This window comes from Heliangelus exortis, chromosome 3 (assembly GCF_036169615.1).
Source record: "Heliangelus exortis chromosome 3, bHelExo1.hap1, whole genome shotgun sequence".
Lineage (NCBI taxonomy): Eukaryota > Metazoa > Chordata > Aves > Apodiformes > Trochilidae > Heliangelus > Heliangelus exortis.
The window spans coordinates 9,412,454-9,425,449 of NC_092424.1; the positions used below are offsets into that span (position 1 = coordinate 9,412,454).

General features: G+C 40.5%; 1 protein-coding gene across 2 annotated transcripts in view; it reads left to right on the top strand.

Moving 5' to 3' along the window:
• KIF26B (kinesin family member 26B) overlaps nucleotides 1-12,996 on the top strand; it is a 287,372-nt gene that overhangs the window by 213,624 nt on the left and 60,752 nt on the right. The window contains exons 6-9 of one of the 2 annotated variants that reach the window (XM_071739124.1): nucleotides 5,672-5,878; nucleotides 7,316-7,409; nucleotides 9,491-9,753; nucleotides 12,597-12,780. In XM_071739124.1, coding sequence (XP_071595225.1) covers nucleotides 5,672-5,878; nucleotides 7,316-7,409; nucleotides 9,491-9,753; nucleotides 12,597-12,780 — 748 coding nt within the window. The remainder of the gene's footprint in view (nucleotides 1-5,671; nucleotides 5,879-7,315; nucleotides 7,410-9,490; nucleotides 9,754-12,596; nucleotides 12,781-12,996) is intronic. The other variant, XM_071739125.1, reaches the window with a different exon arrangement.

Consider the following 12,996-nt stretch of genomic DNA (forward strand, 5'->3'; position numbering starts at 1 on the left):
AGCAGAAGCTGCTCCAGTGATTGATGAGAAAAGCAGATCAGAAAGGCAAGCACAGTGCCCAAAGCAACAGCTGTCTAGCCTTGTCCCTGCAGTAATTAGATAAATGAACCCCAAATGAAACCTTACAGGCAAGAGTAGAAGGAAGTGATAATATCCCCAGCGTCAGCCTCCAATCGTGTTTGTTGCCTCATTCCAGCCTCTGTTTGTGTCTGATATGGATTTGACACAGTTTACCTCTCCCACCTTCTCTGCTCTTTTCCTTGCTTGTCCTCCAGACAGACCCCTGTGAGCACAGGAGTAGCAGGGGCTGGGGCTTGGTGCTTGTTTGCTGTTTGTTTTGGTGTTTGTTTGTTTGTTTGTTTTTCTATTATGGCACCAGTTCTGCTTTGTAAAATGTGCTGCATCTCTGTCCTCCTGAACAGAGGAAGAACATAACAAAAGGTCCATGGTAGGTCACAAATGCAGTTCAGCTGGGGGAAATCCTACAATCTGGCAATTAGCAAATTCCCTCTTCAAGAAATAGTTGATGGGTTTATAGGTATGTGCTAGCTAAAAAAGAAGGCAAAAGAATGTGGTTCAGACAGCTCAAATTGTATTAGAGCTGATTAAATGGTCTGTGCTTATTTTTAGAGTACAGAAGAATACTGATATCATAGAAATTTCCCTGTATCTTCCCTTGACATTGAATGATACCTGTGAAGAAACTTTTTAGTGACAGTAATTATGATTTAGAGATAAATTTATGAAAAATTTATGCATATTGAATGTTTATAGTATGCTTATAATTAAAATATACATACATCTGTATACATAAAATAAATATATTGACAAAAATACAAAGAAACTCTCTTGGGGTACCTAAACAACACAGCTCTCATTCTGCTTTCATTTATGGCATTGCAAATGGGGTATTGCTGTGGTATTTAATAACTGTAGTATGCATTCAAGAACAGAACAAGTCTTTGTAGGCAGGAACTCAGGAATTGAAATCCAGAGAATTAAATGGGAGTCCTGTTGGATTGATTAATTGTCAAATGAAATCCTGTGAACTAAGTGGAGAAAACATTAAAAAATGCTTCCAGCATGAGCAGAATTAAGAGGTGAAGTTATAGCCTAGAAAAGACAAAATAATGATGCAGATCAAGTGACCTTTTATTTTCTATTTCCATTCTTAAGGTTAAAGTAGTTCTTGCTGAGTTCAGCCAGATTTGCAAAAGTGTGAAATTCGATCAAAACTAGACCCAGGTTGTTTGTTTCACCACCAGTGCATGTCTCAAGAGGCTGCTTTTATGATTCCCTGCAGAAACAGTCAGAGATGTGTCTAAGGCTGAGCACTGCCAAGACCTCATCACTGGGATTCAAATAAAATTCTGGCAGACTGAGTGGTCCCAATAATCACAAGTGGTATCTCTTAAACCCTTCAATTACAAGAGATTAGTGGGAAACTGTAGCATTCAACTAAAGGAGTAATGACACATAGGAAGTGAAGCAGAAAACCTGCTTGCTTCTTTTTAAGAAGTTCAATTTACAGTTTATTTAAATATAAATTGCAAGCATAAAGTATTAGAGTTCTTAAACTTCACTGTTCAGTTAGTTTCAAATTATCCATAGTGTATTTCTGCCTTCCCCAGAGCAGCACTGTGATCTTCAGCCTGTCTGCTCCTCAAATTGAACTGAAGTCTTTAAAACCCATTAAGTTCCTGTGCTATCCCCACAGCTGGCTGAGTTACGTTCTCCTGTCCTCTCACTGCCTCCCTTGAGGCATGGATTGCAGGGGCCAGCACGGACTCTGAGCCTCCCCCTGCTATAAATTGCATGAAGGACTATGAAATGGTGGAGGAGGTGGCCATGGTCTCCCATAATTTCTACTGCTGTAGCTTGGTTGATTTACTCTTGTCATAACCACTGTTGGGAAGTGCTCTGCACAACTCTTGGGTTTAGGTTATGTGCATAATCATGTTTAATAATGGAGTGCCTACCTCATGGCATCTGCCAGTCCTCTGAGCCTAGAAATGACTGAATGTATCCATATGCTTGCAGTAAAGTAAGCTGCAACTCAGACCATTGTACAGGTGTGGAGAGTAAAACAGAGACTGTGTCACTCTGGTTCACAATCATACTGTGCCTGAGGCACAGCCATTAGTAGGGGTCCTGGATCCCCAATATCAGCCCAGTTCCCTGACCACAAGACTGCCTGTTTTCTCAGGAGATGAATCTAGCTCAGATATTTTAAAATCCATTTTGGAGTGCTTAGCTTATTGTTCAACAGTTATGTATGTAATCCTGAATCCCAGTAGGTGTTTCTCAGGGCTGAAATTTGCCTGTATCTTGCCTGCTTGTTGGGTTTTTGCTGTAGTCACAGGTCCCATATAGGGATGCATTTTGTACAGCCAGTATCCAAGTATCTTCTTAGCTAATGTATTGTAAATCAGGAGAAATTTGAGGCGTACTGGTGTGAAACTGGCCTGGAAGAATCCTGTAGCACCTACAAATAAACAGATACGTTCAAATAATCTATTGCTGCTGCTTGTGTTCAGTGTCCAGCACACTCATGCACCCATCATTATTTTCTCTAGCATGTGGTTTTTGCTGAACACTGTCACACAGATCTGTGTGTGCTCCTGAATTTGGGCTAGGGACTGTACTGGCCATGAAAAGCATTTCTGTTATGCTTACAGCAAAAAAAACCCCAGCAACTTTAGACAGCCTACAATGAAGGCATCTACATCTTGGGTAATTATTTAAGATGCCTGTGATGGTATAGAGAAAGCAAGAAGTGTTTATGGAGTGCAACTCATTTGCAGGTCTATAAAACAGACCATTTGAATTAAGTGCTAGAATTGCCTGTTTTTATCTTTTGTCTACAAAGAGGTCAGACAAGTAGCTTGGATGGAGACAGCTCCTGCAGGATGGTCTAGTGGAGGTGAGAGGAATTACCCATGGTAAGCTGAGCCTGAGTGCACAGACTCTTCATGCTGGCTGCCATCAAAGTAGCTCTTGAGTAAAAAGTGGTACATCTATCAGCATACCCACATGTCATCAGTATGATATTCCTGTGCCCTAACACACATGAATACAATATTTTCCAACCTCAATGATTGCATGATTTTACACAGATGTGGATCTTAGGGAAATGGTTTAGTGGTGGACTTGGTGGTGCAAGGTAAATCACTGGACTCAGTGATCCTATGGATCTTTTCCAACCTGAGTGATTCTTTAATGCTATGAATGACTAAGTCTCAAAACAAAAATCCCCATTGGACAGGAAATACAAAGGGTCATGGCAATAGCAGTATTTCCTTGAGAAATGTTGATATTTGCTGGAGCTGAGGAGCCAAATGATCAGTAAATGTATGCTGTTAGACAGCTCCTGGGACTGCTCAGTTGAGCTCTTCTTTTGTACTGATTCATTCAGTTTATCTGATGCTAGTAAATTTTTAAGACTTCAGTTAAATTGGCCTTTTACTCCAGGAAGAGAGAAACCTGATGTCTCAGTTTCTGTCACTATAACTGTTGGAGGTTAGGAGGATTTGCAGTATTACTTCACTAAGAAGTGACAGGTATTAATCTGATTTTGTGTGAACATGTTTAAATCAGGACTCAAGCCAGTAATATTATACTGTTATAAAACCAGTGTTGCTGAAGTTAAAACTGAATGTCCATAAAGTTTGAGGCCAGAAAGAATTCATAGACTGCCTTTTTATGAAGGGTTGTTCAATTTCACGCAATATACATTCTCCAAAATCCAAAGAAACAGCCCTAGGGTATTCAGTTAACCTTGCACACAAAGATCAAGGATCTGGAGGACATGGATTCATAGCAACAAAAAATACACATAAGCTTATAGGGCAATAGTTTTCTAAAGCAGGGCAAGTATTTTATTTGTAGAAGTTGAAGGATACCATTTATTTTGGTTTCCAGATCAGTCTAATGCTCTACATATTGGCATCTGTTTAAAAATGTGGGACAGAGTATAAAAGACCAAAGTAATCTAAAGTTGAGTTCACAGTGTTGTACTCCCACCCCTCCCTGCTGACTTGACCGGTGCCGCCCTTCTGGGCTGTGAGGAGACCTAGGGCTAGAATAAATATTCAAACCTTGCCCAGTTCATGTGGACTGACCAGGGCTGTTGGCTGCCTTTGTTCTCAGTAGAAATCAGCTCTGCTTAGGGTTGGGTTTAGAAGAATGCCTTTGGCGAGTCTGGAAGTAGTTTTTTTTTTCAGTTAGAAGTTAAGTTTCATAAGCAGCTCAACTGAGAACTGGTTCACACTCAAGCAGTATTTTTCATCTTTACTTCAACTAATTGTGTAAAATGGAAACTATGTGCACAGATTTGTGACAATTTCACCATCTAATGACAACCAGTTTTCCCAGATTAAAACCATGGGAGTCAGATTCCCACTTCAACTCACAGACATGTAAAGACATCAAAAAAATACAGAATTATCTCAGTCTCTGGTCTCATTCTGTTGTCTTCAAAAGAGTTGTGTTAAAAAGAGTTTTCCCAAAGCTTTACTTCTTAAAGCAGCTGATTTATTTCCATGTGCCATGAGCTTAGGCCAGCATGAAATAAGATCTGCTTGCAAAGAGTATTGTTCTCAGTGAGGCCAACAGGAACTGGAGCCTTGACTTGTGGTACAACCTCCTCCCAGGGTGCATCTGCCATTCATCATCTGGTGCAGATCTGCTCCCACCTGGGACTAAGGTGACCCTTTGTGGTCACTTTCATGCCAGCCATCAGTGGGTTTGATACGAGTGACATATGGTTAAGGAGCATTAAGATAAAAGTTCTGTCTGTTTGGTGTGAAAGGCAGTTTGCTTTGGTGTGGCTGGAGGCAAGAGCTGGCAGAGAAGTGATGTTTGCCCTGTGAAGTTCAGGAACTCCTGTGTCTGCAGGTGGTAAATTTATGGAAGGAAGCAAAGCCAGGTTGGCATCTAAATTGCTTACAAACTGGGCAGCATCCAGTATACTGGATGCAGTATAACCTCATTAAACCCATGAATTTTTGTTTTAGGAATAACATCTTATTTTGTAGCCATTTAATAAGTTGCAAGCTAACATGTTTCAACAAATCTTTTATTGCTTATTGTGTTTCACTCCCTTGACGAGAATTTCAGAATCTGACCACTAAAGCAGGGCTTTTTCACAGCTCTTTGATGATGACACTTAAAACGAAGCACTATATCTTTTTGCATTCAGATTAGGATTAGAAAAGTGTAAATTACAGATGTCTTTTCTGTGCTTTTAGTGATCAAATTCCTTCATAGAAACTGCAGCAGTTCTGATAGCTTAGCAGTCAAGGTTACTTTTCAGCTTTCTTAATTGGGCCACTGGGGTACAGTTGATTTTCAATTTATTTAGAGAGTAAACCAAGATGAGGTAATACCTCATCATTTTACATGAGTAACATTGACACTAGAACATCATCATGCACCTCACAACTCGAAGTACACAACATGCCTGTTGAAGTAGATGGAGATGAGTTCTGTCTTTATTCATTGTGTATTTCAGGCCAAATTCTGCCTATAATGATTCATCTGTCTCCACTGACTTTCACTGAGATGCTAGCTACAACAAGCAAGTATGAAAGGAAAGTTCATTCAGCACATCAGTCTAGAGCCTCCAGCAGACTAACCAGATGCAGTTATCTTTTTGTGTGTTTGTTGACAGGTCAAAGTCATGGTGCGTATTTCTTCCACGCTTGCCAGAGACACGTCTGAGTCCAGCTCTTTCTTAAAAGTTGACCCCCGTAAGAAGCAAATCACACTGTATGACCCCCTGGCCTGTGGAGGTCAGAATGCTTTCCAGAAAAGGGGCAACCAGGTTCCACCCAAGATGTTTGCTTTTGATGCAGTTTTTCCCCAGGATGCATCACAGGTAGGCAACGTGTGATCTGAACAACATGCACCAGAGCCAAAGTAGTTTCTGCTGCAACAGTGGTGCCTTTGGTGGAGTTAGACCTGGGCTGAATTCAGTCTGCCAGTGTCATCAATAACCAAACCAGTTTATTGAGTTGTAACTGGATAATTGCATGCTTTATTCTTTATTGTAAGTAATTGCTCCTAAAATTATACATGCAATAAATGGTGTCAAGGAGGGAAATCCTCAATATATCAGGAAGTTATTGTAGATTATAAATTTTTATTATTTTGTGTTTACAGTGTTCTGATCAGAACTCTGTTCATTAAGGATTATTTATACAGTTTGCAAGAGGATGCAGATTTTGGTCCACAAATATTTACTCATATGTATATATTAAAATTTCTTATTTTTGTCAAACTTCGGTTTGATGAACTATGTTACTGAAATGTCAGGAGGAGGACAGTAGAAATATGAAGTAACATTGCAAAGTGTAATTAGAAAACACTACTGCAAGCCTGTTTCTGTACTCATAAGCTAAACAGAGCTTAATGATCTTATCACTTGGTCTTGGCAGTTAACATCTACACTAATTCCTGAATGCAGTTCAAGGGCAGGCCTGTGGAAAGTCCCTTTCTTGTCCCATTTTATTTACTATTATAGAGATAGCCTAGGAATACCCATGAACTAGGTGAATTTACATCATTTACCATCAACTGTGAAGTGCGTCACAGAAAAACCTCCAAATTTGGATTTTTTTTTCAGCCACTCTTGATAGGCAGTTGCTGCAAAAGCACTGTAAGCCATTCAGCCTATTTGAACCTTGAATCTAAGAATGCCCAGGGTAACTTTTTGTCTTCAGCTTCTTAAAATACTCCTATAGTCTTCAGGATGGAGCTTACTTCTGCTAAAAGTTAAGTCTTATAATGATGAAGAGAAAAATTAAGAAAAGTCACCTACCTATTACCAAAGAGGCTTTGTTCCCCTTAGATTCCTTACCCACTTTCTAGTGAAATTGGACTCAGTCCATAATTGGGCAAATAATACAGCCTGTAAAAATTCCTCAATACTTGTTTTGTTGTTTTTTTTTAAATCAAGAAAGTATTTTTAAAATTCCTGAAATAGTCAGTTCTAACAAACCAACCACATCCCTTTATGGTACATGTATTTTGTTTAGCCTCACAAGGGATGTTGAAGCTCCAGCAAAAAGTTACATGACACAGAGCAAAAATCCTACTTCATGTGCTTACACAATGTCACTCCCACCAGCAGCGTTGGTCAGATGAATGAGACAAACAGCATTATATTTTTTAATACTTCAACATGCTATCTGGAGCATTGATGACACTGTAATAATTTTCCAGTGAAAACACTCATTTGATTTTCCTTATTATTGTTAACGGTTGTCTTTTTTTTTTTTTTTTTTTTTTTTTTTTTTTTTAATACCTATGACAGGCTGAAGTATGTGCTGGGACTGTGGCTGAGGTGATCCAGTCTGTTGTCAATGGGGCAGATGGCTGCGTGTTCTGCTTTGGCCATGCCAAGCTTGGTTGGTATTGTTAAACTTCCCTATTCAAGCAGCAAAGTGAATATTTTAAAACCAAGATTGCTAATACATTATACTAGGGAAAACAAACTTTTAATTTCTCTCTGCATAGTAAGTTTAATACACTGTGCATGACCTTGTAATACACCTTCACCTCTCACTTACACATCTATTAATTTTGCATATTGTCTCAATGTTGGACAAGATGCCCCTTGAAACAGAAATTGACTTTGAGATGTTGCTTCATTCCATCCCTTGAGTACCATAGAAATTTTTAGCACTGTCTTCAATTGCTATTGAATGATCCCACAGTGAATTTTTAATGAACAGTGACTTACAGTTTTACAAACCTGCTTGGTATTGGAGACTGTTTGCCAAAATACCACTTATATTAAGCTATATATTGCAGCGGTAGTGGATCAAGGGTTGGACTTGATGATCTCTGAGGTCCCTTCCAACCCAGCCAATTCTATGATTCTATGTGCAAAAGCTGTGAGTATCCACTCAAGTGTTTAATGTTTGTGAGGGCACCATTCAAGTGTTTTGACTGGGCACTCATATCATTTGACTTATATTCTATTCCCTGATTACACTATTCACTATTAGTAACTTCTTCCTATTCTGTCTCCAACAAATCCTATTCTAATGCTTAACTGATTGTAACCAATGGATCAAAACTCTTTGCAGAATGCATCTACTTCCTTTCAGGTATTAATGGAAATACAATAAAAAGGAAAATCATTGTTATATATTTTGCCATGCTTATCTTAATAGTATTCTGAAAATAATGTCCCTTTAATGAAGAGGGTTGCATTATATGTGTGCCTTATTTACTGTATCAAAGAAACAGACACACACAGCTTAAATGGATAATTCAATTTCTCAAGTGAAGATCAACCTATATCAGGCCATAATTATGCCAAATTACAGACAAGAAAAACTGGAGAGTATTGAGTGCTGCAATGCCAGTTCTGGTAGAATAAATGGAGCAGGTCCACTGATCCAACACACCAAAAGGCCTTCTGGGCTAGGCAGGAGTAGTGCTAGGATGAGCCCTTGGGTATTTAACAGCCTGTGACATACCAAGCAAGAGATGGCAAATGAGATGGAAAAGAAAGCTACCAGAAAACTGTGTCTCACTGGTGCCACATGTGCATCAGGCAGTCTAACTAGGGCTTTGCAGGAGCACAAGTTGAGTCTCTCTAGTTGTTTCATGAATGGCACCACCACCATTCCACCAACTGTGGACACACCACAGACACATGCATAGAAATAGTTTATTTGCTGATCTTTTTCCACATAGATTCATCATAAGAAATGAAACAAGGCAAAGAAGTGACAAGTACTTTCCTGAAGGATGTATACATTTATCATTTGGCTTATAAATTTAGAAGCTTTAGAAAACTTGTCCAAGGGCATTATATGTAGAGACACCAAAAGCAGTATAAGATATTACTCTATGTCTTTCAGCAGACTATTACAGCAGAGACAAGACAGAGGTATAATTGCAGAGATAATTAAAAGCAAACGAGGAGAAGGTGTTGACTCAAAAAAATACTTTTTGTTGTGGACCTACTTATGCAGCAAATGACCATGCATACCTGTTTGGGGTTGGGTTTTTTTGTTTGGGTTTTTTTTCTATATGAAGTTATATTTTTTTGATCCTGGGACCAGGTTTATGTCAATCCCAGCCCCAGTGCATGAAGCCTAACAAAGTGCTTCAAAGTAAAATGGGATTTTTAGAGACCATAACACTTCTGCTCTGCTCAGTTCCTCCACTATTCACTCAGATACAGCAGTTTTGTGTGGTAAGCACCTGCTGTATCCTGCCTGGGGAATGGTATAATGCATGTCATGTAATGATTTCTGAAAGCAGCTCAAAATGTCACCTGTTGGTTTTAAATGCTCTCCATTTTCCATGTGCCATTTGTCTGTCTCCCCATCTTTCTCCCTTCCAGACTGTCCTTATTGTAGTGAAGCTGTTTTCATGGGGCTGTGCAGGATAATCTCTCTTGGCAGAAGGCTTTGTATGTCCTGGGAGTGATGTTGTTGTCTTTTCTCCACCCGCTCCCCATTCCTGACAGGGAAGTCATACACTATGATTGGGAAGGATGATTCCATGCAAAACCTTGGCATAATCCCTTGTGCCATCTCCTGGCTCTTCAAGTTGATTAATGAACGCAAAGAAAAGACAGGAGCCCGCTTCTCTGTCCGAATTTCTGCAGTGGAGGTGTGGGGGAAAGAAGAAAATCTGAGGGACCTGTTGTCAGAAGTGGCTACAGGCAGCCTGCAAGATGGCCAGTCCCCAGGTGTCTACCTTTGTGAAGACCCCATTTGTGGCATGCAGGTGAATCATTCATTTTATATAGAAAAAAGCAATGCAACTTTTATTGTTTTTCATTTTCTTTTAGGCTATTGAGATGTTTCAAATTCAAAACCAACTCAGAGCATGACGTTTATAGACTTGAAAGTGTTTACTTTAAAACATGCAAGAACATTATGACCTGCAGCTGCAGGACCATCTGCTCTCCTGGCCTAAATATTTGTACCTCGGGTATAACTGATGTTGAGCAGGGGCTTGTGTTTGCAATAAAATGTGAAAGCATTCAGTGCAAACAAAAATTCACTTCTGTTCTTAAAGAAAAATAAAAATAAAAAGAAAGTGTGATCTCTCTTTTGTAAAGCAACAAGTTAAAATATTTACAGTACTGCACAAACAGCTGAAGGCCATAAATATGGATGTTTAACTCTTTATAAACTACATTATTTATAGCCCTTGCATTAGCAATGTTGTAGGAAGCAGTAATCGCTACTTATTAATTGCTGCCAAGAAATAAATTCCTGAGCTGGGCAAGCCAAGAATAACTTGAACTCTTCTCAGGTTTGGAGGTTTAGCAGGAATGAGTAAGTGGCTTGTGTATGTCCTGGGTAACCAATAGAAAGTCTCAGCAGTCCTGTTTTTCCTCCCCTCTTGGTCTGAGGGGAAAAAAGGCCTATTCTTTCATTTTGCTGTCCTTGTAGTAAATCTGATTTTTGTATAAGTAAGTTTAGAGGTAGAAAACCAGCACAATGGAGCTTGAATACATTTTTTCAACTTTAAAGGCAAAGGCTGCTTCCATCCAGAAGTTGTGGCACACTACCTACCCAGGGATGGGGAATAGAGGCAGGAGAGAACAGACCTACAAGGTCACAAACCGTATTTCAAGCTCCAAGCATCTAGAAATCCTGATTCACATCTACAAAAGTAATGAATTGTGAGATTTTTTTAACAAGAAGTAATACATTTTGTGGTTTATCTCCTTATGGTTTAACCTCTTTGGGCACATTTAAATCATATTTTGCATTCTTTTCCATTCTACCTGAAGACTACAAAGCTGCATCTTGATTTTTAGGGTTCTCATTCTCACTTGGCTTCTGTCTTTAGTGCTTTATGAAATACTTACAGCACCAGAAGAGATCTCACCCTCTGCTATCAAGTCATGGGTGCAGAACAGTGAATATAAGATGGGAAATATCTCAGTTCCCATTGGGGTGATAGGTGAGCCAGTTAAGATCTCAATTAGCATATATATGTTACATATGTTACTTAGCTGTGTGACAACCAGCCTCTTCTTAAAGGCTTTACATACAAAGGTATGTAAACACAATAGCAATAATAAGTATCGCATTATTGTTGCTTATTTTCATATGGATACAGACAGAAAGGCCATATACAATGTGAATTATTTTAGGTTAGTGGAGTAAAGGTAGCTCTGTGAGAGCTCCACGAGTTATATATCTCTGCAGTGTAAAATACTGAATTGAATTGCAAGAAAAAAACCTAACTGTCTATGTGTGTTTTACAAGATATAGTGACATTCTGGAGTCATGTGTCCTACAGCTGAATTCTCAAACTCTTCACATGAAGGGAGGATATTGCATAATAGCCATACAGATATGCAGAAATTGTGTACAGCAAATGAATAATCACCATATGTCACACTGTCTGTCACTAGACCTTTCCAAGCATGCACCTTTTCTTGTTGCTTACATTAGTGAGATCATCCTACTGACTGGCCTGCCTTCTGCTTGCCTTCTTAACCCCTTCCTGCGTCCCCTGCCTCTTTAAAGAGAGAACTTTGCCTTCAGCTGTGTCACCCCATCCCGTGCAGAGCCTCAGCTTTATCCCTCCTCAGGCTGATTAATGGTCATGAAGAGAAGACAGGAGCACTGTCTTCTTTAGCAGAATTGAACTTGTAGCAGTGTTACATAGCAGGGGAGCACACCCTGAGAATGGGAGTTCATGACTATTTTTACACCAGATGAAACATGTCTGTTCTGTGGGCTCTGGGCCAGCTCTGCCTACTGCCTAAACTAATGCCATCAGATTGCACAGTCACACGTCCCTTCCACAGACAAACTAATCTGAGGTGACATGAAACATGCATGCATTCCTAAAGTTATGGGGGGGTTAATAATATCTGCCCTCCCACGCTGTCTATCACTTTGGAGAGATAAGAGCAGGCTGGTGACTGGGACTGAGGTCCAGCAGATGTGAATGTATGTACATTACCTGCCTCGTTCCATTTAATGGATTGCCCTGACTCGTGAGCAGGTGCATAAACCTGTGGTATGAACGGGAAAGAAAAAGGTTTCTCTTTTGTGCTGCTCCTCACATGGTGCGGAGCTGAACACAAGCTTCCATCTTGCTGTTTCCCAGGTGCATCTGTGGACTTTTCCCTTCTGAACATTTCTGAAGGGTAACATGTAGCCCTGCCCCTGCCAGTCTCCACCAACTGTTGAGTATGGGATTGATATGTCTTCCATAATTTTTTTTTTGACATCTAACTATCAGAAGAACACAGTGACTGTCACTACCAGTGATGCAGGGGGCTGGAGGAGGGGGGGGGAGAAATGAGTAAAAATAATGAAAATAATTAATAAGCATAAATAGCTTGAAATTCTGGGAAAGTGAGGGAACAAATTTCTCTGTCCAGCCTCTGTCCAGCCCTTAAGATGATTTCCAGTCACTGGGGTTTCTGTGCAACACCTGCCACCAGAGGCACCCTAAGTGAGAAGACTCAAAAGCCTGGCTTCAATCCTGGGGCTGCCAAATGTCTCTCCACAGAGCGCGTTGGCTGCGGGGAGTTGTCTGGCAGCGCTGAGTCTTGTGGGAGTTTCTGGGTTATTTCTCCCTTGTGTTTCCTGCAGCTTCAGAATCAGAGCGAGCTCCGTGCCCCCACGGCTGAGAAGGCGGCCTTCTTCCTCGATGCCGCCATTGCCTCACGGCGCAGCAGCCAGCGGGACTGTGACGAGGAGGATCACCGCAACTCCCACATGCTCTTCACTCTGCACATCTACCAGTACCGCATGGAGAAGAGCGGCAAAGGTGGAAGTAAGCTGTCCCTTCCCTCCCTTCTGTCTCCCTCAAGCCTGTCTGGAAAGGGGCTTTCAGAAGGCCTCTAAGCACACTACTTCAGTGGTGAAAATTGGCAGACATCTCCCTTCATCACGAGGCGGGGTCACTCATACCAGCAGACCATGCACCTGCCTGGTAAAGACCCACCAAAGCCCATAAAAGGCCCCTTAGGGATTATTCCCATCACTTGGG